Source organism: Cherax quadricarinatus, chromosome 91, assembly GCF_038502225.1.
Source record: "Cherax quadricarinatus isolate ZL_2023a chromosome 91, ASM3850222v1, whole genome shotgun sequence".
Taxonomy (NCBI): Eukaryota; Metazoa; Arthropoda; class Malacostraca; order Decapoda; family Parastacidae; genus Cherax; species Cherax quadricarinatus.
In genome coordinates, this window is record NC_091382.1 from 1,457,971 (window position 1) to 1,483,496 (window position 25,526).

At 41.7% G+C, this 25,526-nt stretch overlaps 1 protein-coding gene across 3 annotated transcripts in view; it reads right to left on the reverse strand.

Moving 5' to 3' along the window:
• LOC128704926 (protein split ends-like) overlaps positions 1–25,526 on the reverse strand; it is a 407,345-nt gene that overhangs the window by 43,785 nt on the left and 338,034 nt on the right. For all 3 annotated transcript variants that reach the window (XM_070104316.1, XM_070104317.1, XM_070104315.1), the window contains exons 5-10: positions 20,813–20,983; positions 19,043–19,327; positions 17,180–17,352; positions 16,305–16,478; positions 2,823–14,778; positions 437–964 (exon numbers count right to left, since the gene is read on the reverse strand). In XM_070104316.1, the coding sequence (XP_069960417.1) occupies positions 437–964; positions 2,823–14,778; positions 16,305–16,478; positions 17,180–17,352; positions 19,043–19,327; positions 20,813–20,983 (13,287 nt within the window). The remainder of the gene's footprint in view (positions 1–436; positions 965–2,822; positions 14,779–16,304; positions 16,479–17,179; positions 17,353–19,042; positions 19,328–20,812; positions 20,984–25,526) is intronic.

A 25,526-nucleotide genomic window follows, 5' to 3' on the forward strand; every position in this document is an offset into this window, starting at 1 on the left:
GATCTCTTAACAAAAAATACAATTCTCTTAAATTATGTTTGGTCGAACAAAGCTTTTGTGTGTTCCCTATCCAGGTTAAGCAAGGGTAGACTGTACATATAATAAAAAACTACAATTACACTAAAAAAATCAAATTTCCTGGATTTCTTAAATTTTATCTAATTTAACATCAATCATGTCTTCCTATGCCTTTTATATTAGCATCAAACTTCTAAATTCCTAATTAAATTATTTCAAGCATTTAACGGCAAATACTAAAATTACCTCCAGATTCCTCCTACAAATCATGCTTCTCTAGTAGTATCCACTCAGTTTTGTAATAAAAAAAGCAGCTATGTATAAATTTTGAAGGTTATTGTAGCGTGCACTGGTGATAAAGCAGAGCAGCAGGGTACAATACTGTACAGTAAAGTAAAAAATCCAAATATATACTTACCATATCATATCCTGGCATGGTAGAGTGGTGGGTGTTAGCGTGTGGTTCAGTCTCCAGTGGTCGCCCTGCAGGTGAAGGTGTTGATGGTGATGAACCAGGCAACCTGGCAACTTCCACACGAGGTGGTTCCAGGAAACGCGGGTTGGGGTAGCGTGGATGCATGTTCATTCCAATAAACTCCCCATGAACTGCCCTCTGCTCATCTATGAAGACTCGATGATGTCCTGCATTATCTTCAATAGCAGCTGCAGGAGCAACTCTAGCATGGGAGGTCTCATAGGCTACTGCAGGTGTACCAGGAATTGGCCGTCCCTCCATTATGAGATCCGCAGGTTGTGGCTGGTTAGCGGATGCACTCGTCTTTGGCACCACAGCAGCTCGGCTAACTGGTTGGGTCATGCTCACTCCAGTAGATGCTAAAGACTTTGGTGGATAGTAAGGAGAGGCAGGCACAGTGACACTTGTCTTACGTACATGGTTCCCAGGAGGTACTGCTGCAGGCGAGGCAACCACACCCATGATTTTTACCTGAGCAGGCCAAAAAAGAATTCTCTGCATAATATTTATACCACACACTGCCCTCAGACATGATATCTCCACTGCCTCCAACTTCCTCCTCACTACACATTCAAAACCCATGCTTCACACCCATATAAGTGTTGGTACCACTATGCTCATACATTTCCCCTTTTTGCCTCTATGGATAACATTCTTTGTCTCCACAGATGCCTCAATGCACCACCCATCTTTTTTCATTTTGTTATTTCTATGGTTCACCTTGTCTTTCATAGAACTTGCTCCTACTATCTAAAATCTTCGAAAAATTAATTCACGAACAAGTTACTCCTACTTTGTATCCTACAACATACTCAACCCCTGTCAGTTTGGGTTCAGACTGAAAAAAAAGTACTAATGATGCTATTATATATATGCTTGAACTAATATACTCTGCACTCGAGAAAAATCAATTTCCCCTGGGACTTTTCATAGACTTATGAAAAGCTTTTGATACAGTTGACCATGACCTTTTGCACCTAAAACTCAAACATTAAGGGGTCAGAGAACACTCTCCCGATTAATAAAAATCTAAACAATAGAACCCAGTATGTATACACAAATGGAGCCAGCTCCACTACACAACCTATTCTTGTTGGAGTCCCACAGGGGAGTGTCCTTGGCCCACTTCTCTTACTCATTTACATCAATGACCTACCAAATGCATCTAATCTCCTTAAAAACATTTTATTTGCAGATGACACTATGTACTTATGTCTTCTCTCACCCAAACTCAACCATACTAACAGACACTGTCAATGCCGAACTGCTAAAAATATCTACCTGGATGACTACCAACAAACTTACTCTCAATATAGACAAAACCTACTTCATGCTATTTGGAAATAAGAGCTTCAAACGTACAGCTAAACATATTGATAAATGGTTCACCCATTTCTAGACAGACAGGGGGCAAATTTCTACGTCTCCACCTTGACATCAGTCTCAAATTTTCAATACAAACATACCTATGATACAGTTTAATTGAAAAATTATGCACAGGAAGTTGAGAATTAGCATTTTTTCACTTATGTGAAGCATTTCACAGGTTCTCTTATGCTTTGAAGAACTACCAGCATCACTAGTCCTGTGATTTAGTGCCATTATTAAGCAAAATTTAAGTGTTATTTTTGGGCCAAGGTAAACTACAGATAACTGAAACCGAGGAAACCAAATCAGTGGATACGAGGGTTGTACTGTACATACAGTGGTACCTCGAGTTTCAAACTTTCTTCGTTCCAGAAGGCTGTTCAAGTGCTGATACCAAACGAATTTGTTCCCATAAGGAATAATGTAAATTAGATTAATCCGTTTCAGACCCCCACAAATACACTTACGAAAGCACTTACAATAATACACTTCCAGTTCGAAACTCGGGATACCACTGTATATTGATCTACAAAAGGCTTTGAGCCCTGTTGACCACAATATTCCTCTTTACCCATCAACAGATGGATAAAATACTGTACATGTATTTAAGTTTCAACATTAAGACCGAAGAAGCGTGAACATAACGAATAATAGCTCTCTTAACCTAGACACTTACTGTGTTTTCCAGCATATAAAGTGCATTTTTTTCTCTCACAAAAAGTCTTGAAAAATCACCCTGGGCCTTATATGCTCAGGGTCAAAGGTAGTCTTTGGGTTATGTTTTAGCAGTTGTTTACTAATGTTACATTACAATATTACAATTGCATGGTAACATTGTTTTATGTGTCTAGCACAATCATGCACCCTAAATCCTGGAAAATACAGTACTTCTTTCAATGAGTGTTTTGTCTACACTACAAAACATTCATTAATCAAGTTTAATTAATGAGGAAAACTCTACCTTTGACTGTGGTGGTTGCTGTACTGGTTGTACTTGTTGCTGTTGTGGTACTTGCTGCTGCTGCTGTTGTTGTTGCTGCTGCTGCTGCTGCTGCACCTGCTTTTGTTGTAAATGTTGCACCTGCTTTTGAACCTGTTGCACTTGTTTTTGCACCTGCTTTTGCACCTGCTGTTGAACCTGTTTCTGCACTTGCTGTAGCTGCTGCTGAGGCATCTGCTGAGAGATCTGCTGGGATACCTGCTGAGGTATTTGTTGGGGGACTTGCTGGGGAATTTGCTGGGATATCTGCTGGGGCATCTGCTGGGAAATCTGCTGAGAGATCTGCTGGGGTATTTGTTTTGTTATCTGCTGAGGGATCTGTTTTGGGATCTGCTGGGGCATTTGCTGGGACAGCTGCTGCTGAATTGGTTGCTGCTGCACTTGCGTTTGTTGCTGCTGCAATGGCATAGTTTTCTGCTTTCCAATATACACTGGTGCAGTTACAGCAGGTCGTGGCACTCCTCCTAAAGTGACAACAGCAGTTATAGCACTACGAACTGGCTGAACTTGGGTTGGAGTGAGAGCAGAGGGTAAGGTAGGTGATATGGCAGTAGATATGGTAGGAACCATAGTAGGAATACCAGCTGAGACTTGAAGAGGGACAGAGAGGGGAGGACGAACTCTAGGGACTAGTTCCACACTGACCTCTCCTACACGACCCACATTCATCAATGGAACACCAATATTACCGCTGTTGGAAACTGCTAGAGTCACACCTGGTCGACATCTACTGGTCAGAGTTGTTGAATGAGACACATCAGCAATACTACTACTACTGCTACTGCTGCTGCTGCTGCTGCTGCTGCTGATTACAGAACTTGCAATAGAGCTAACATTGGTGTTGGCACAAAGTGATGTAGGAACAAGCTGTTGCTTGGAGATGTGGTCTGTACTGGGAAAGGGATGTAGGGTGGAAGGTATGGCAGTTTCACCACTATCCGTGACATATTGACCTTCCTCGCAGACCTTCACCCGTGTTACAACACCGGTTACTGGGTCTACCAACTCTGCTTCAGACTTGCGATCCTCAATAGATGGCATCACCAAGGCAGTTGTACTGGTTTTAACTACGCTTGTGACTATTGTGGAAACGCTCGTTACTGTAGTTGTTATAGAGGATATGGACTGAGGGGTGCATAAAGATGGTTTATCCATGTCTAACTGTGAATCAAAGGAGCGTGGACGACCACGGGGACTCTTGCGCACTGATCCTTCATCCTCAACATCGAAATCATTTTTAACATCAATGTCTCGTTGTTTACCACGACCACGTCCCCGGGTGGATACAGACTGAACTGTGGATACAACATTTATGGGTACTGTAACAGGTAAAGTTGTCGTTGCAGTAGTAGTAATAAGCAAAGGATCTGTGCCATCCAAAATAATTGGTTCATTACTATTTCCTTCATCGTTTACACCTAAACCCTGTATCTCGTCCTCTCCTGCCTTATCACGAAGTCTACCTGATCTTCGGGTAATTGGTGCTATAGGACGAATATCCTCAGTTTCCACTCGACGCACTTCATCTGATTCACATTTAACTGGGCTTCGACTAGCAACAGATCTAGCTGGATCTTTTTTAATTTTGGTTTTTGCTAGACCTAAGTTGATGTCTTCATCTTCAGACTCGTGGAAATCATACACATCTGAAGCTGCTGGTACTGGTAATGGGCGACTATCTTCAGGCTGATTCGTACGGCCACCACGACCCCGGCGTCGACGCCCGCTTGTTTCATCATGATCTACCATGTCTGGATGTCGTCGAGCACGTTTTGTCCGGCTGCTTCGTCTGGGCTCTGGCAAGGTCTTGTCTGTAACTGGATTCAGTAAAATATCTGTCTGAACTGAATCCTTTTGACTTTCACTGTTACGAGTCTGACGTCCACGACCCCGACCCTTAGCTCGTGTTATGGCACAAGACCTAGTGACAGGGAGCATAGAATTGCAAGTCTCATCTGTGACCTCTGGAGCCCGTCTTCCTCCCCGTCGACCACGTCCTCGACCTCTACCGCGAAATGTTACTAGATTACGATCTTCTATTTTTGAATCGTTTTTTATAATTTCTTCAGAAAGTGAATCAATTTCTTGTTCTGGAGACTTTTCTTCTAATGTAATATTTTCACTCTGATTTTGTATTTCAGAACACACTTGTTCTAGCTTTGCTAAGTCATCCTGAGGATGAGGTAATGTACACTGTTTGAGAGAAATTTCTTCTGGACTTGACTTTTGTTCCATACACAAGGAAGATTCCTCTGCATTTGGCTGAGAAGCTCTCTCTATATCGGGTTGTGTGGCTGTCTCACTTACAATTGTTTGAAGATTTGCTAAAGCCCGTTCAACTGTCATTGGATTACTAACACTTTCAACCTTAATGGCTTCAGATGTAGTTTTATCACTGGAGACCAGAGCCTCAAGTCCTTGTTTGGACTCGATACATGGAGGCAACAGAGTTTCCTCTTTTATATTTACATCTGGCGAGATCTGCGAATCTAAAATGCAGTGTGTGTTAACAGTTTTAGTGTTTGTTGCAACAGTTGGGATATTAGTGGTCACACATTCATCACTACCCAAAGGTTTCATGTCCTTACTAGTATCATCTGAACATTCTTCTTTTATGCTTTTATTTAAATCAAGTTTGGTATCAATAATTTCTATTGGTTCTGTGGCAATTTTTGGTTCTGCTGCTGGAATGGGTACTGAAGAAGGAACAGATCTAGTAATAGGAACAGGTGTTAATGTAGTAGTAGTGCAAGCTGTCTGTGTAAGAGAGGATATGGAAGCTGTTGTATTAACTGGAGAGAGATCTGGTACAGACATAGGCAATGCTGCTGAAGAAACACCTGATATTTGTGATGCATTAGGAGCAGCTGAAGTGATGGTGGGTACTGTGGTGGAGATGGATGGTGGTATATTACCAGTGAAAGCAGCAGCAGTGCAAGGTGTTGTGCAAGGTATTGGAGTGGATGTTCGCACAGGAGCCAAAGTTGTTAATGAAATGGATGTCTCCACTAATGTGGGGGCCAGTATGGGCATACTAGTGTGAACTGATGTGGTAGTCAAATTTGAGTTACAAGTGGAAGAGGCAGTTGATGTACATACAGAAATAGAAGTTGGAATGGAACCTGAAGTGCACACAGGCATTGAAATAGGTAAGGAAGTCGGAATCGTCTCGGTGGTGGATACAGAAGATGGACTAGTCATAGAAACAGGAGAGGACACTTTAGGGGACTTAGATACAGAGACAGGAGTGGATATGGATGCTGCTACAGTAGTAACTGAAGAAGTTAAAGAGCAAAGTGAGGTACACACAGAATTTACAGGAGAACTTGTTACTGTTAAAGAAGAAACTAAGGATGAAGGAGTACCTGGCAAACTAGAAGTTGAAACAGCTTCTGAAGCAAAATTCTGACTATCCAGCTTTGATTTCAAAAGTCCATCTACAGCACAAGACTTAACTGTGGAAGATAAAGATGGGTCTGTTGTGTTTTCCATGTCTTCTACAGGTTTTGAATTAGATTCTAAAGAACATGTTGGTGAAGTTATTGATATGCAAGAATTCAATTCAGGACATGAAGCTTTTACAGGCAGCAAATCGGGCTTTAAAGAATCCAAGTCAACAGACTCTTCTGACACCACTGTGGGCTTATGAGCAGGTTTGAATTTCTCTGGAAATGTTGGTGATTCTACCAGAGTTGAACATACAACAGGAGATGCAAGTTTTACAGGAGCTGTGTGCTTCACTGGAGATAACACAGGTGTCAAAAGATGTGGTGATGACAATGTATGTGTTTTCACACAGGATGCAGTAGACTTCGTTGAGGTTTCAACAGTGCTAGGAGCAACAGCCGGGAGTGATGTCTCAACAGAGACCTCAGGTAAAGTCAGTGCTGGCTGACTGGCCTTTTCTTTGACAGTTTGGGAAGGTGGACTTGCTAATTCTTGAGCAGGCTTCCCAGATTTTGCATGCTGTGTCAGTTCTGTCTTATCTGCTTGGTCAACTTTATCATCAACTTCATCACTATGACCACCACTTGATGTCAATGGTATTGATACGGATTCCATTACACCTGTTTTTTCACTAGTGCTGGACCAAGAAGAATCATGAGTTGAATGATCATTTTCTTGTGTCTGACTATGGGTTCTCTGCTCTTCATTAGTTAATGTAGATGAATCTAAATCATCAGTAGTATCCGGTTGGTCTTCATCAATCTGTAATTCTGGCTCTGATTGTATAGATGCTGGACTATCAGGTAACACTTGTGAAAATCTTCTATTTTCAACTTCAGGTTCATGTTGTTCTTCAGCTTCCTCTTGTTGTACCACTGGTTGGGAATCAGGTTCTTCAACAACTTTCACAGGGGTAGAAGGTGGATTATGAGGTGGCTGTTGTGGCCAAGCATCTTCTCTTTCACCGGGCATTTCACACTGTAGCATCTGAGCAGCTTTCTGGGCTTCTTCAAAAGCCTCGTCGGCCACTGCCGAGGTGTCAGGAGGCAAGAGTGTCTCTTCCACACCTGGTTGTGCAGCAGCCGCAGTAACAGCATCATCGCTATATTCGTCATAACATGCAAGAAGTCCTGCTACAGCATTCAAAGTTTCTTCTTGAGAAATGACAGCTCTGGAAGCTTTTCCTGAACCACTTCCGCTCGTTGAAGCATTGGCATCAACAGATGTATCTGGTGCACTGAGATTTGATGCTTCTGTTATATCCTCGAATATTGGCTCGTGAGCTGTGGAGGGTGGCGGTGATGATGGAACATGAGATGTTAGAGACTGGACTGCTGACTCAGCTGCATCTGATGTAAGTGCAGCAAGAGGATGCGGACTTCGACCTTCTTTAACCTCGGACGATTCACTACCTTCTCTAGACTCGACAGATACCCTGGAGTCTCTTGACAGGGTTCGTGCAGGTGGGCTTTGCAGTGGTGGTGGTTCTAGAGGGCTATGCGGTGTACAGGTCTCAGTAGAGTTGCAGACTGATACTGCAGACAGGGGCATTATTTGCTGATTATGTGGACTGACAGGAGTCTGGCCTTCATGGCTAGCAGTTATTTTGTCCTGTGGACTAAGAAGACAAGGTGAAGGCAGTTCATGTGGGCTGTTAGGAGAGAGTGCATCTATGTGCAACAAGGATGAATGGTCATTATCATGCTGGTCATTGGGATGTTCGGGCAAGTGGTCTTCACCAGGATGACGATGATGGCGTCTACCACGGCTGCCATCCTTCTCTCTTCTCTGCCTTTTCTTTCTCTTCTTATCTTTCCGGGAGTCACGCTGCTCGCTTGGCTCCTCTTCAGTGGCACGAAATGTATCCACGGTAACGCTAGGCTCAGAGTCCCGGTACTCTGGCTCCTCTTTCACAGCCTCTATTGAATGTTGCACATCTGCTTGAGGTATTTCTTCAACTGTACTATTACTAGCAATAACACTTGTACTAGGTAAATTGTTGGTACTTGAGCTATTATTACTTATTTTTCTAGAATCAGAAACTGGCCTGATAACCTCAGCTGAAGGAAGAGATTCACGTCTCAATTTTTCTTTCTTCAAACTTCGTCGTTCCTCTATTCTGCTCTCAGGTTTAATTTTATTCTCAATTTTGGTTTCACTCTTCGATTCTAACCACGAGCCATCTTGAGTGCTTTGTTTACTTCGGACATGAGCATGTCTCGATGAATTTGGTGTAGAAGGCATGTGTGTGTCATCCGAGTCAGTATCATACACTTCACATACTGTAAGTCTTGTCGGTGCAGGGGATAACGGTGGTGGGGCAGTAGAGGTGCCCGAGGAAGCTGATCCTTTTCTTCTTGAAGTTGCTGATGCAGGACACACACAAGGTAAGCTGGGAGTTGGATCAGAGTCATCAGATATATGACCAAATATAATCTCCATTCTATCATCTTTTTTCGAGGATGTTTTATCTCTAGTCACTCCACTTTCCCCTGTTCGCTTTCTTTCCCGCTGGGGTTGTAAAACTGGCTTTTCTAGTCGTAGTTCAACTGCTTCAACTTTCACTTTTGGGCGGATGGAACGAGAATCTTCCGATGGTGCACCGGCCTCACTCTCATCCGAAGTCGTAATGATTTCTTTACTAATTGTAACACCTTTTTTGGGCTTCTCCTTAATACGAACAGGTTTGCGCTCTTTATCACGAACCTTCACTCTAGCCGCTGGTTTTGGTGGTTTCGTGTGAGAGGAAATATCGGAAACCTCACTTTCAGATTCAAGTTGGCGCAAAGGTTTGCTCTGTCTTTTAACATGGGCATCACTCTCGGTATCTGAATCAATGGAGAAGTGGTTTCCGCGACTGCGAATATCAGTAGACTCCGCGACTTCAGGATTACTATTTTGTCTGATATTGGGAGGAAATCTAGGAGAATTCACAATAACTTCATCATCAGTAGTAACATCAGACACAATCAAATTTTTAGGTTTTTGTTTTACTTCCTTTTTACAGGAAGTTATTGAAGACATTTTTTTCTTATCCGTCCTCGAACAAACATCGTCATCAGTTTCATCCGATGAATGGTGCGTAGGGCGGCGCTTTCGGAGAGCATCGTCATCCGAGCTGGCTAGCCTGTTGTGTCCTCGCTTCTGCCCTCGGCTGTTACTGTCGCCTTCTTCTTCAGAATCCGAGATGTCCGAATGAACAGGTAAAGTTGCTTTCTTTTCTTTCCTGGCTCGCTGGTGCTGCCGATATTTCTGCATCTGTAACTGTTTTAATTCTTGCTGTCTTCTCTCCTCTTCCTGTTTTTGCTGTCTTTTGAGTCTTCTTGCTTTCACCTTATCATACATGTCATATTTACCATCATCAGCAGGAATGTCAAATATAGAGTGTTTTTTTGGCACCTCTTCCTCCTCTTCCTCCTCCTCTTCCTCTCCCTCTTCTGCCTCTCCACCAGAACCTGTCAAACTATCACAAGAATCACTTTCTGCATCAAATATAGACTTATTTTTGTTACCCTGTTTGCTCTTCTGACTTGTACACATTCCTATTCGAATCTGTTGATGCTGTTTAGTACTTGTGCTATTACGTCTGGCTACAATCGCTACCTTAGACCTGGTCACTTCATCTTCCGATGTTGCAATATCACTGGCAGGCAACTGAGGGTCCAGAGAATCTGTGCGCCCTTTTACTCTTGCTGGTTGCGGTGGATTAGTCTTGGCTCTACAGGGAGTTACTTTCAATCGTGCCTCTCCATCGCTCTTGTCACTCTTACCAGAGTCGTGTTTTCTACGGCGACCGTCACGAAATCTATCGCCTTTCCTCTCTTCAGAATCTCCACATAAATCACCTTTGTCTATTCGGTGAACGGAATCTTCTGTACGAGATATACAAGAGTCGTGATTGGGCGTTGCCGTGTCCTCACCACTGGAATAATGAACAGAGGAAGTTTTGCTCAATTCTATAATCTCTTCTTCATCGGTTTCGAGCAGGCGAGACCTACGAAGTTTGTTCTTCAGAGTATCGTTACCCTCTGACATTTCATAAGGTCTGCGGTGATGCTTGAGAACAGTCTCATGCCGGGAATCTTTACGCTTGTCATTATGGCGGTCGTTGTTGTGGCGGCCATCCCGTCTGGTGTCCGTCCTCTCGGCGTTGTCACGGTGGTTCAGTCGCCCTATTTTTTCTTTCTCTCTCTCCCGAGCTCTATCATTAATTTTCATTTTCTCCTTTTCTTTCTCACGTTCTCTCTCTTTATCCATGGTTTTCTCTCTCTCCTTTTCTATGACTTTATCTGTTGTCTTCTCTCTCTCATTTGCCTTTTTTCTTTCCTTTTCTAGAGACTTTTCTCTTTCTTTCTCTATGGTCTTCTCCCTCTCCCTCTCGATGGTCTTTTCTCTATCCCTTTCAAAAACTTTATCTCGCTCAAGAGTCTTTTCTCTCTCTCTTTCTAGAGCTTTCTCTCTTTCTCGCTCTTGAGCTTTTTCCCTTTCTCTCTCAAAAGCCTTCTCTTTTTCTCTCTCTAAAGCCTTCTCTTTTTCTCTCTCTAAAGCCTTTTCTCTTTCTCTCTCTAAGGCCTTTTCCCTTTCTCTCTCTAAAGCTTTTTCCCTTTCTCTCTCTAAAGCCTTTTCCCTTTCTCTCTCTAAAGCCTTTTCCCTTTCTCTCTCTAAAACCTTTTCCCTCTCTCTTTCTAGAGCCTTTTCCCTTTCTCGTTCAAGAGCCTTTTCTCTCTCAAGTGCTCTCTCTCTTTCAAGAGCTTTTTCTCTCTCCTTTTCTAAAGATTTATCCTTTTCCTTTTCTAATGCCTTCTCTCTCTCTTTCTCTAAAGTCTTCTCTCTCTCCTTTTCTTTCTCTTCTTCTTTCTCACGTTCCTTTTCTCTTTCTTTCTCCTTCTCTTTCTCCCGCTCTCTCTTCTCGACCTCCTTCTCATACCTGGAAGATGTCGAAGAGCTTTTAAGTCTGTCTCTATCTTTTGTTTTCTCTTTTTTGTCTTTGTGCTTCTGGTCTCTGGGTTCTGTTCTCTTGTCCTCACTGTGTCTTCGCTTATCTCCTTCGCTTTTGACTTTCTCCTCGCGTGTGCTCTCTCTCCTCTCATCTTTTTTCTCCTCTCTCTTCTCATCTTTCTTCTCTTCGTGCTTTTCGTCTTTTTTGTCATCTCTACGTTCTTCTCTCTTATCTTCTCTACGTTCTTCTTTCTTGTCTTCCCTACGTTCTTCTTTCTTGTCTTCTTTTCTTTCTTCTTTTCTGTCCTCACTTTTCCTCTCGCAATTTTTGTCCACTATTCGCAATTCAGATTTTCCTTCGTGAAATTTTTCATCCAATTTATCTTTTCTTCTCTCTCTCTTCTCCTCTTTTTTATGGCCATCCTCCTTTTTATCCTCCAATTTGTTGTCATAAGCTTTTCTTTTCTGTTTGGTCTCCAATACGTCGAACGTTCTGTTGTTGACTTTATCGTCAAGAGTTTCTTTCAAGTCATCTCTGCGATTACATCTCTTCTTGTCACGCTCACTCTTTTTAGCCTCACGGGTGTCGCGAGAGTCCCGTCGCTCTCTGCCCACTTTGTCCCGCAAAATCCTGTCATCCTCGCCATCGTATCTCATCCGTTTTGAGTCTGGTTCTAGGGTTTTCCCATCAAGTTTATATCGAGGGTCACTGTCTACACTGCTATGTCTGCGTTTGTGGTTATTAGTCACTTCCTTGGTCTCACTTTTTATATTTTCCACTTTGATGTTCTCCAGTTTAATAGGTTCACTTTTTATAGTTTCAGATTTAAAACTTTCAACTTTTATATTTTCTGCTTTAATTGCATCTACCTTGAATTCTGTTTTCAGATGGGTAGTAATATGTTCAGCAGCAACTGCCATCACCACTTCTTTACTTTCATTAATTTCCTTCATAAACTCTTTGGTTTTAGTATCCTCTAATCTGAATTGATCACTTTTTATTCTTTGAAGAATAGGGTCTCCTGCCTCTTCCACTGAAGGCTCTTCTTTTACTAATAACGGGAGAGCATGACTGCCACTCCTTTCAGGTACATTATGCGGTGAAGAGTCTCCTGCAGCAGGACGTGCAGCAAGGCTGGAGACCGGCTGCAGGAGGCTGGTGGTAGTGGTCAGCACCGACTTGCTGCTCGACACCGACTGCGTTACCGACACTACGCCAGTAACACGAGTATCTGCAACAACCGTCACCACTCCACTCGATGACCCTCCCCCTGGAACCTCTCCCGCGTCTCCCGTGACAACCGGCAAGTCGAGACGCACTGCCCGGGGCTGCATGGAAGTACGTCTGAGTGGCGTGGCAGCTGAGGTAGTATTAGTGGCGGTAGCAATGGAAGAGGTGGTGGTGAGGGGTGGTGCTGGACTTACGGGTGTTATCGGAGACATGTGTGGTGGATGGGCAGGACTTACACCAGGACTGACACCGGGACTGAAGCCAGGGCTGGAGGCAGGCGGGCGTACTGCCTGAGAAGCCGCAGGTCTGTGCAGTGGTGACAATCCCTGAGACTTACTGACCTGCGGGACAGAAACAAACACCCTAGGAACTTGTGAAGGACTCGAAGTGATGGGTTGTTGTGGCTGTACTTGATGACTGCTTAGTCTAACACCTGGCAGACTACTGATAGGAGTAGCAGAGGGCACAGCAGGTGGGGCAGCAGGAAGGCGTGGCATGTGCGTGTTTACCAATGGTGGACTTGGTATGATACTTCCAGCTTTGCTAGTACGTGTAGCTGAAGTAAATGGCTTAGGCTCGTATTTATCGCCAACATTTTCCAGTCGTTTGCTATCCTCATCGAAGACTGATCTCTTTGAAAGAAGGGATTTAACAATATCGGACGGCTGTGACCGCAACTCTTCAAGATCAAGTATCCGTGGAAGTCGAGCATTCTTGCTTCCACTGCCACCCGAACTGCTACTACTATCATTCACCACTTCGTTTGCATTTGAAGTTAAGCTGTTCCCTACCACCCTCGAAGAACCCGACCACTTTTCGTACTTCTCGTCTAAAGCACGGATCCGCTGCTCTAAATCAATAGAAGGGCTACACGGCGAGGGCAGAGGCGATTCTTCCGAGTCTGAAGGGCTGTCCCGTGGGCCAGGTGACAGTGGTGTATCCAATACTGCACCGCTCACTTCTCTGGTCTCTCCTCGAATGCCAACACTAGTCCCACCACTGAAAGGAGGAGATCTCAACAGACTGGCACCTTTAGGAGATGTTGATGCAGCACGTGGTGATAAGTGAGCCCGAACTTGTTGTGCAAATCTAGGTAATGGCAGAGAGAGTGGAACATTGTGGTAGCGATCTCTATGGTGATGGTGATGGTGATTATGATGGTGGTGGTGGTGGTGGTGTAATGTGTGACGTACAGGGTCTGAGGAGTCATCCCTCTCATCACGGACGGGGGTACCAGGAGGACTGGTGTCACTATGGTCTGCAGCTGCATCACATGATGACGACACGTGAACACCATCACGTCTCCAGTGAACATCATCACAGTCCGATATAGAGGGCCTGCGATAGCGTGGATCATGAAGAACCTCCTCTGTGTGGCGTGGTGGTGGTGGCAACGTCTCACCACCGCGCCGAACCAATCTTTCTCTACGAGCATCGTGCGGCCGCCGAAAATTTGGTATTGAATCGCTACTATCGGCCAGTCGTTTCACACTTACGATCTTCTCATAATTAACTTCATTATAACGTGGTTTCTTTGGAGGTCGTTCAGGATCGGGTGGTCTCTCATCCCCAGAAGAAAGTGGATCATCAGCACCTCGGCGATACAAGAGTCGAGGATCCTGCGGTCCACCAGCACCCCCACTACTACTGCTTACTACATCTTCCCCATCCTCTGTATGAGACGAACGATGGAGTCGATGGGTGCCTGTTCGGTGGGGTGACTCTGGTGGTGCTGGGGGTGGTCGACGCACATCACTAACACGCACAACTAGATCCTTAAGGTCATTTGTACGTCTTCTGTAATCCCGGGGGTCTGGGAGAGATCGATCATCTAGCAGTGTTACTTCACGTGATGGTGATGCAGCTATCGGTGTTCCTGGTGATCTGGGAGCTAATCGTGAGGAAACACCTGAACTGCCTTTTGAAGGCCGTGGTGGCGGCGGTGGAGAGGCAGCACGAGATCCAGGTGGAGACTGACTGTGAAAGCTGTCATGATCGCTGGTGGAGCGTCTGGCAGTGCGACGACTGCCAGTCTCCCCATCCTCGTATGGAACACGAGCCGGAGGGCTTAAACTACTACGATCTCTTGAGTGAGCACGCTGGGAGCCAGGAGACGGATCATCCCGTCGCCGAGCAGGACTAAAACTATGCCGTCTGTTACCTGCAGGTACAGCACCACTACCACCTCCACTACCAACACCTTCACCATATCTCTGACTTCCTGCATACTCACGAAGCTCCCGCTCGTAAGAATCTTCGTAAGATGCACCGCTTCCTTGACTGAATTCATCGTAACTCCGCCTAAAAGAAAAGGAAAAGTCACAGTGTAACAGGTACAACAATTCACAACTAACCCACAATTTACAGGAAATTTCAGGAAGTAAAAGTGCTAGCCCATCCTTGTAAGATTTGAGTACCATCTTGAAAACACATTAACCATCATTCACTCACTTGCCGTCTTGCCAGAAGTGGGCCGACATCACAATCGGCTTACCCTACAAGTAGAATATTCCCATCTCTCCTTCAGAATGCAGGCACTGCCCTTCCAACCCTCCAGGACTCAAATCTGGCTAACCGTTTTCCCCTTCAGCCAGACTAGAGTCCTGAACATGGGAAGTACAGTGCCTGCAATCTGAAGGTGGTGGCGAGGATGTTGCAGTCATAGGGTAATCTGTGATGTCTGCTAACCAAACTGGGGAACAGCTCGGTTTTGAACCCATGACAATGGAGTCTTAAAACTCCAAGTTGATGCATAAGCCACTCAGCCAGCTGACTGTTAAAACCATGTAGCATGAACTAATAGATTATTCAATTCTCTTGTATTCATTGTAACCTCCTAGATTTACACTTTATTGTTCCTGCCTTATTAACCTTAAGTTTGCTCAAAATGTTCTGCACATAAAGGGGCTTTTGGCATGTACACCCAAATGTCATTCCCCTTTGTACAAACATTTTATCATGCTGAAACAAACATTATAATTTATCCAACTAGAACTCACCATGGGTTCAAACACCAGCCATTCTGTGCTTTGTTTGTGATCGTGTTATTACAATTTCGTGAGTGAGCAAAATTCTGGCAGGATAAGTCATGACTAGACAACAGTCCAGGACAGACTGAAGAATCATCTACAGTATTCTCTCAAAATTGTGAGTTATTTGTAAATTACTTCACCTCTTAAGAATCATTCACATACAGGTGCTCCTTGACTTAGGTTGGTGCAATAATTACTTTGGAGATGAAACTTAAGACAATTACCCAGCATGAAGGTGGTAAATCTGTAACTTGTATTCATTTATTTACTGTTCAATACTGGTATTTAGTTACTGTAATTATTTGTTTATTTACTTACTCACTGACACTAGTTACTTATTAACTTATTTATTTAGCATATCATATTCCTATTCATCTTAAGATATTTTCGACTTATGATGGGTTTGTCAGAATATAACTTCATCACAAGTCGAGGAGCATCTGTACTGTAATACAGTGGACCCCCGCATAACGATCACCTCCGAATGCGACCAATTATGTAAGTGTATTTATGTAAGTGCGTTTGTACGTGTATGTTTGGGGGTCTGAAATGGACTAATCTACTTCACAATATTCCTTATGGGAACAAATTCGGTCAGTACTGGCACCTGAACATACTTCTGGAGTGAAAAAATATCGTTAACCGGGGGTCCACTGTATTTACTGAATTAGAAATATTCTCACTGGATAACACACTTTACCCGGAAAAATAAAATTATACATGTAATAATCCATGATAAACAATATCACAGAAAAATATAACAAATACAGTATTTGAAATCATTTATACACTTACACAGGGGGAAACTCATCATAGTTGTCGTATCTGCCTCGTGACCGGGTGCCAGTCGAGTTGTAAGCTGCTGTTCGATTATTAGCCGCAGGTCTGGCAGGAAATGAAGCTCCTTCTCTTCTTGTACGCTCATAACGAGTGTACCTGTTGGTGGTGCCCTCGTAACGACCAGGCTCTCTGTTGGCAAAAAAAGTGCATCATTATTTTAAGTACTAGGACAGTAAGAAACATTTCTTATGCTCTGTTGGGGTATACTGCTTTTGTTAGCTCTGACAGGAACAAGACAGACCCCAACATCGAGACATAATAGAAAACACACAGGGAAGGAAAAATGTGTGTATTTATACTGTAACTAATTAAAAGTTTGTAAAATTTATCCACCATCATATATATTCATGAGACACTTTAAAGAACAATGATGCCAATATGCAACTTTCTTAACAGATTTCTGTTGCACAATCATATGGCAAATATAGGAAATTAACAGCTTTCAATGGATGAAGATAATTAAAAAGCAAATATCTCAGTTATCCTGACTTATAATTTTGAAGTACAATGCCTGAACTCTGAAGGTGGTGGAGAGGATGTTTCTTAAGAACATAAGAAAGGAGGAACACTGCAGCAGGCCTACTGGCTCATACTTGGCAGGTCATTCTCAAACCTAAACCCACTAACAAAAATATGCACCCAACCCATTATCAATGTTACCCAAGGGGTAAGATTTGGCAGCGCTATTAACTCAAGCACAAGTCCCAGTTTAAGGAATCACTTAAATTGTAATGTTTCTGCATTTCTGGTAAGACGGCTATTAACCAAATGACTTTTTTGGGTTACCTTACCTTGATGAGAGACGGCCGAACGTTAAAAAAAAAACTTACTTTTCTAATTCTCGTCGTTCCCATGGCCTGTCTGCTGGTATGGGATGGCCTTGTTTGGATAGATGTTCAAAAAAGGCAGCCTGGCACTCTCGAGAAGCGAAGTCTATCTGAATCTTCCTGCTGTTCAGCATCCTGCCACGCATTTCCAACACTGCACTAGATGCATATTTTTCCTGTGAAAAATACTTCAGAGTGAAAAAGACTGATACTGAGATACAAAAAACAAAGTTCACAAATCAAAAACATCTGTAAATATATTCACACACAAACACACACACACACACACACACACACACACACACACACACACACACACACACACACTACCCAAGTGTTTTAGTGCATTTACAAACATCTTCAGATGTGTGTACAAACATTAAATAATAGTCAGGTATTTCCCTATTGTCAGTTTTTATCTGTAGTTACTAATGTATCTGAACTCAAAATACCCAGTAAGGAAATTCAATTCAAACTTCCTCATAACAAATATCTAGTAATACCAAGAGCAACCCCATAATTCACACTCCAGTTAGTCATGACACCAAGATTAATACTGAGATGATACAGTACTCTATGTATCAGGTCTGGCAGATGATACAGTACTTCATGTATCAGGTCTGGCAGATGATACAGTACTTCATGTATCAGGTCTGGCAGATGATACAGTACTCTATGTATCAGGTCTGGCAGATGATACAGTACTTCATGTATCAGGTCTGGCAGATGATACAGTACTCTATGTATCAGGTCTGGCAGATGATACAGTACTTCATGTATCAGGTCTGATAGATGATACAGTACTTCATGTATCAGGTCTGACAGATGATACAGTACTCCATATATCAGGTCTGGCAGATGATACAGTACTTCATGTATCAGGTCTGGCAGATGATACAGTATTTCATTTATTAAGTCTGATAGAGGATTCAATCCTGGCAGAAACACTTACGTTAATGACAGCCATCTGAACTGCAATATCAGCAAGCTTCAGGTCAGACAGTGACTGAGTAACAGTCAATGTTTCATGTCTTTTGGTTGTCCTACGGCAAGGCAGTAATTGTGAGAATGATGGCTACAGTGTTTTCTTTTTTGGATTACCCTAGCAGGGTGACCCCCAAAAAAAAGAAAACACTTTCACCATCATTCACACATATAACTGTCTTTGCAGTGGAACACAGATACGACAGTTTAGATGTCACTCCAAACAGCAAATATCCCAAACCCTTCCTTTAAAGTGCAGGCATTGTACTTCCCATCTGCAGGACTAAAGTCCGGCTAACAGGTTTCCCTGAATCCCTTCACAAAATATTACCCTGCTTACACTCCAACAGCTCATCAAGTCCCCAAACCATTCGTCTCTATTCACTCTAATTTTCTACAATTACCCTTCTATAAATACCCTTCAGTCATACAATGTGGAATATCAATAAATAGAGGCATTGATAGGGACTCCAACAGTGGTCCATGTATAAAGCAGGCAACACTAACCACTCAGCTTACAACAGGCCTATATGGAACATAGTTCAAGTCTCTCCATTCTTGTTTTTTCACTGACAGTCGTTCATTATCTTGGGTATGTAAAAATTTTATTTTAATAAAAACAGCAACTATCCACCTAAGCTTTACAGCAGGAAGAAAAGCAAATATAAAATAAAATAAGTAAAAATACCACAGTGAAAATAAGAAAAAAAAACCAAGCAGTTTTAAGTGCTTACACACACATCTTCTGAAGATGTTGTGTGTGTGCCACATGAAGGTGCTCAAGTTTTATTTCAGATTTCCACACATCTGCAATCATGTGTTTTATTGTGGCTTCTTCCATAAAACAGGATCACTATAAAACCCTTGTGTGTGTGTACTTACAATCTCATAAAAGATGAGAGCATGGCCTTTTTCCCGGTCAATGATGGTGTGAATCACTGGGCCAAACCGGGAAAACTGCTCATACAACTGCTTTTCTGCCATGGTTTCGGGTACACCGTCAATCCAAACACAACGAGTTGGCATGGATTTACCAAACCCCAGCTTAATGCGATTGGCCCCTAGATGTTCTCCATCCATCTGTCTCATTGCTCGTACGACTGATCGAATATCCGAATACTGGCAGAAGGCAAACGTAGATACATTTTGCTTCTTGATATCTATCTCCTATAAAAGATGACCATTTACAAGAGAAAAGTTATTGACAAAATTTAAGTAACAGTATTAACTGTACATCCACTTACTAACTAAAAAAAGTTATTTCTTTTTAATACTTATTTATTGACTTGGTAAAAACTACATCTTACAAACTAGAAAAGTTACCATATTTCACAGCTTATAAGACTTGTTTTAGCTTCAATGGCTCAGCACTGGACATAACTGGGAGAGTTACAGCCCACCCCACACCCCAAACTTATAGTTCCTGTTAGCGACCTTCAGTTTATAGGACGCAGGGTGGTTTTTGGAGATATTTTATGGAAAAAACACGCGTCTAATAAGCCATGAAATACGGTATTTGTTTTAAAAAATTACTGACACAGTAAAAAACAAGTATATGTGAACATTGCTTGGCACTCTTCAAACTAATACTGCTATGTTGTACAGTACAGTGGACCCCCGCCTAACGATCACCTCCGAATGCGACCAATTATGTAAGTGTATTTATGTAAGTGCGTTGGTACGTGTATGTTTGGGGGTCTGAAATGGACTAATCTACTTCACAATATTCCTTATGGGAACAAATTCGGTCAGTACTGGCACCTGAACATACTTCTGGAATGAAAAAATATAGTTAACCGGGGGTCCACTGTACATGTTTCATTACAACCGCAGGATGAAAATTCCTATTTGTCCTACACACTTTCATAATTTTTCTAATGAACATTAAAATTAAGTCCTATTAACTCAAAGCAATCCTACATAACCCTTAAACTGTCCAAACGTAGATCTACGTTCACATCAGTAGCACTCCGAACGTAGATGTACGTTCACATCAGTAGCACTCCGAACGTAGATCTACGTTCACATCAGTAGCACTCCGAACGTAGATCTACGTTCACATCAGTAGCACTCTGAACGTAGATCTACATTCACATCAGTAGCACTCCGAACGTAGATCTACGTTCACATCAGTAGCACTCCGAACGTAGATCTACGTTCACATCAGTAGCACTCCGAACGTAGATCTACATTTTATTTTACATGCTTTCAAATGTAAAAAAAAAAAAGTAGATCTATGTTTGGAGTGCTTCGCACTTAAACATAGACATTTGGACAGTTTAAGGGTTAATTATACTTAATGTGTATGTTAAGTCTTATTTCTGGCATCCCTAACTAATGCTTAATTATGTTATCATAGCTGCACTACACTGAGATATGTACTCACAATGTCACCGAACTGCTCAAAATGCTACATATACTCACAATGTCACCGAACTACTCAAAATGCTACATATACTCACAATGTCACCGAACTGCTCAAAATGCTACATATACTCACAATGTCACCGAACTACTCAAAATGCTACATATACTCACAATGTCACCGAACTGCTCAAAATGCTACATATACTCACAATGTCACCGAACTACTCAAAATGCTACATATACTCACAATGTCACCGAACTGCTCAAAATGCTATATATACTCACAATGATGTCACCAAACTGCTCAAAGTGCTTCTTGAGGTCCTCTATCGTAACATCTTTTTCTAAGTTACCAATGAAGAGGGTGCGGGTGGCTCGTGGGTGGTACTCATCCACCTCAACATCATACGCTCTACATTCGCTCTCATCCAACTCCACTCCTTCGTGTGGCGCCACCTAAGAACCCAAATTTTATAATTATTCATAAATACATGCTCCCTGTGGGTAGTGGTCACGAAGTTTGAAGTTATGGTATCATCAGTATTTCAAATATCACACACTTCCAGTATATTCAACCCAAATGTAAAGCTAAATAAGCAGTGCTGCTCTTTCATGCTAAAGCATAACTTGAATAAAGCTTAAAAAATAATCTATATTTGAAGCCTTGTTCCCTCTGAGATGTGTCCATCCTGGATGAGATGGTCACGTGTAGAATCTTCCCCACACATTTCAAATGCCTTCAAATGTTCGAGACTCATGAAAGAGGAGCTCCAACACTTCTACATGCTGGTTTGGTTATCATTATAACGAAGCAATGTCACTGGCTTGCACTCGGAAACAAGAATGTGTGAACAGAATATGGACTGCCTCAGTAAGCATTTACAAGTGAGAAAGTAGGAAGAAGCAGGGAAAGAAAGACACAAGTATGGGGGATTAAAAGACAAAGAACAGTTGAATACTATTTATTGATGGGGTAATGTTGAGGTAGAGAATACTTAAATAACCCACACGTAGGAGAGGGGAGCTTATGACTACATTTCGGTCCGACTTGGACCATTTACAAAGTCACACTGTGACTGTAAATGGTCCAAGTCAAACCAAAATGTTGTCGTAAGCTCCCCTCTCCTACTCTCCTATGTGCGGGTTATCTGTGTATCGTTCCAGTCATGGTATTGTGCCTTTTTATTTATGAGGTAGAGAAATTATAACAGACCACTACGTGGCACTGGTTGGTTGGTGTGTGTGTTTGTGAGGGGGAGGGGGGATGACGAAAAAAAGCCACTTCAGCATAGACTATCTCCCCCCCCCTTTTCACAGGGTAGATACTGCCTTTAATGCTAGAAGGGCACTTAATCTGAAGAACTGGAGCTAGCCTTCCCTTCCTCAGATCAAACTTATTACATACCTCTCATTCCCCAGAATCTTCACTGGGGAAGGAGTACTGCAACCTATCTTCCCCAATGGCAGTATGTACTTCCACAGAGGACTGAGGCCAGTCTATTATCTAAATTTATTTTACCTACTAAATAAACTATTTACATACATATTATATACAAGGCACAGAGTAGCAAGAATAAATCCAACATCTGAACTTAGAAAAAACTTAAAACAACATTTATGCATTATAAACATTACATTAATGGTAAAGAATTAAAAATACCCGTTCTCCAGGCACTGGAGAACGGATAGTAATCACTTTCAATTTACGCAAGGGGAAAGCACCACAAATTCCTTGGATCAAGAACTTTTTACCAACATCAAGACACCCATAAGGATAAAAAATAAATCAATGTAGCTACAGTATTTTATTTTTGTACAAATTTTACGTGAATAGTTTTCCCATGCATTTTGTACAAAAATACAGATGTGGAGTTCAGCCTTACTACTTACAATGACTTGTGTATTTAGTAATACAACCATTGTAGGTTTGAGAAAATATTAAACTGCATCTAGCTATGAAACTCAAGTACAGTACAGTACAGTACAGTACAGTAATACTGCACTGTACAACACAAGAGCTGTCATGTCTGAATGACTGACAACAGCATCACTAAAGAATAAAGTCACAATACCGTGACTGGAACAATACACAAATAACTCGCACACAGGAGAAAGAAAATTACGACGACATTTCTATCCGATTTCAACCACTAACCCAGTAACATTCTGGTCCGACTTGGACCATTGACCCATCAATGTTTCGGTCCAAGATTCGCCATAAGATTCTTTCTCCTATGCGCAGGTTATCTGTGTAACATCACTTCGTGAAACTAGTCCTATTAAATTTGAATTTCCTGAACACAACTAAATCCCTTTTTTGTGGCGAATGAGCAGGTCATACTAACGAGATATAGGCTACCACATCCATATTTGACAAAGACAGTACTGAAACAAGATATAACAAGCGAATGTAACCTGCTGTAAATAAAATTAAAATAAAGTTATGAATCTTCATGTCAATATTCAGAGACAACGAAATTATATTTTATACACAATAATAAATTTTTCTGACACTTCCTAAGAAATTATTTGTCTATTAATATGAAATTTCTCATGTTCCACACAGGGTGATATGTCCAGAACCTTTACCAGATACACGAGTACAGTACCAAACCTACTGGTGTATATTTTTTTACATACGTGCAAAAAAAAAGTCTAACAACAATACTGTGCTAGTTTGAGTATCACAAAAAATCGTAAATACAGCATTAGCATCACAACAGAGAAGCAATGACCAACCATCAGCAATGTAAGCTAAACTTCTATGTGGAAAACAACGAGGCAGCCAGGTGTGTCAAATTTTGGGCAGGGTATAATATCTGTTAATGTAAGTTCCCCAGCTGGAATGTCTAGAACTCAAAATAAGACTGTAAATATTATATCTTAATACAGACCCTGCAAAGATTATTATGCATTATTATTATTATTATTATTATTATTATTATGCATTATTATTAATGACTCATGAATTCTTAATAAGATTCCGAACAAGCCCTTCCCGTTCCATGGTTTGAATATTATTACTGTAGATTTATGGGAAAGCACTAAACCCATGTCTGCTGTTATGTTCTTGAGGAAGCGCTAAATCCACCAGGGTCATGCAGCACTGAGAATGGATAGTAACAAAATATGATCTATGGAAGGATGACAGGGTGGCCACAAATTTTTCATAAGCTTTTTGCCACCACTGAGGCATTCCTCTTGAAACACCCACAGACAATAGTACATTAGGAAACTGGTCAGACACCCACAGACAATAGTACATTAGGAAACTGGTCAGACACCCACAGATGGTAGTATTAGGATAGTGGACAAAGTCAGCCACAGACAATAGCACTAGGATAGTGGACACACAGACACACAACACACAAGACAACGTTAGCTCATTATTTTTGGATGCAGAGCCCTTATGATGTACTGTCCTTATACACACAACTTAGCATTCTTAATAAAAAAATGCAGTAAAATTAAGTATAGAATATTAAGAATGACAAATGATTCAGATGTAGGGGAATGCGAATGTTACTTTTGAGTAGTAAAGAATAAAGATACAGGGAAGCTTGGATTAAAGTGTCCAACACTATCAATCAAAAGCGAGAAATCACTGACATAAAATAAAACATGGGCATAAGATATCTGAATATTCCGACTTCTTTTAGAGACTCGGCTGAAGAGGGTCTCTGACCAAGGCTGAGATATACAGATGTCTCATGCTTTGTCTGCCCAGGTGATTTAACACTATTTACATGTAGGCAAGTTTAGTGGAAGCTTGAAATGAGAGAGTTACTCCAAGATGGACATCTGCTGTGAATTATTATACAGCAGGACCCCCAATATCTGTGGGGTTACATTCCAAGGACCTGCCGTGAATACTGAAACCGTGGCTAGCAGTGAGCCCTATCTATGTCATTTTTCATTTACATGCATACCGATGATAAAGTTTAATTGATAAACTGTGCACAATAAGTGGAGAATTAGCACTTTTTCCACTGATAGGAAGCACTTCACGGCTTCTCGTACGCCTGAAAATAACCGTTAATTTTGCTTATTATTAAGCAAAATTAAGGGTTATTTTCAGACCACAGTAAACCATGGATAATTGAAACTGTGGAACCCAGACCTGCAGATACTGGGGTCCTACTGTATATATACAGTGGACCCTCGCCTTACAATCAGCTCCCAACTCGAACAATTATGTAAGTGTATTTTTGTAATTGCTTTTGTACGTGTATTTTTGGGGGTCTGAAACGGACTAATCTAATTTATAATATTCCTTATGGGAACAAATTCGTTCGGTAACGGCACCCGAACAGACTTCTGGAATGAATTAATATCGTGAGTCGGGGCTCCACTGTCTATGGAAATGCTGGACCTAAAGGGTCATACACAATGCTGGGGTACAGGAGGCAATCGGATTCAATCTCAGTAACGGAAGGATAATTACAATTCCTTGGATGACGAACCTTTCACCAGCAATAAGGCACTTTGCTTGAAGGGAACTGGTGTGGAACGTAGACATTAATGAGATAAATACCGAATTTTCCGGCATATAAGGTGCAAGAGTATACACGATATATAAAACCGTTTCCAAACAGTTGTAATGTAACGTTAGTAAACAACTGCTAAAACGTAACCCAAAGCCTACCTCTGACCCTGATCGTGAGCATATAAGACACAGTGATTTTTCAAGACTTTTTTTTGGAAAAAAAAAAAAAAAAAAAAAAAAAAAGAGGTGCCGTATATGCCAGAAAATACAGTACATGCCTCTACTGGTCAATGCAACATAACATGTGAAGTTTACAAACTCACGATGAAGATTTGAGTTAGCACTATTTACATGTAATTTACTGATATTACAAATAAAAATTTTATTTTTTTTGTTATAGAAAAAACATTTGAATGTGGTAATTAGTGAGTGCTAAGGTTGCACAACGTGTTAGTCTACAATATGGTATATGCTACATCAAGCATGTTATAATGCTCAAGTTGAAAATTTTAG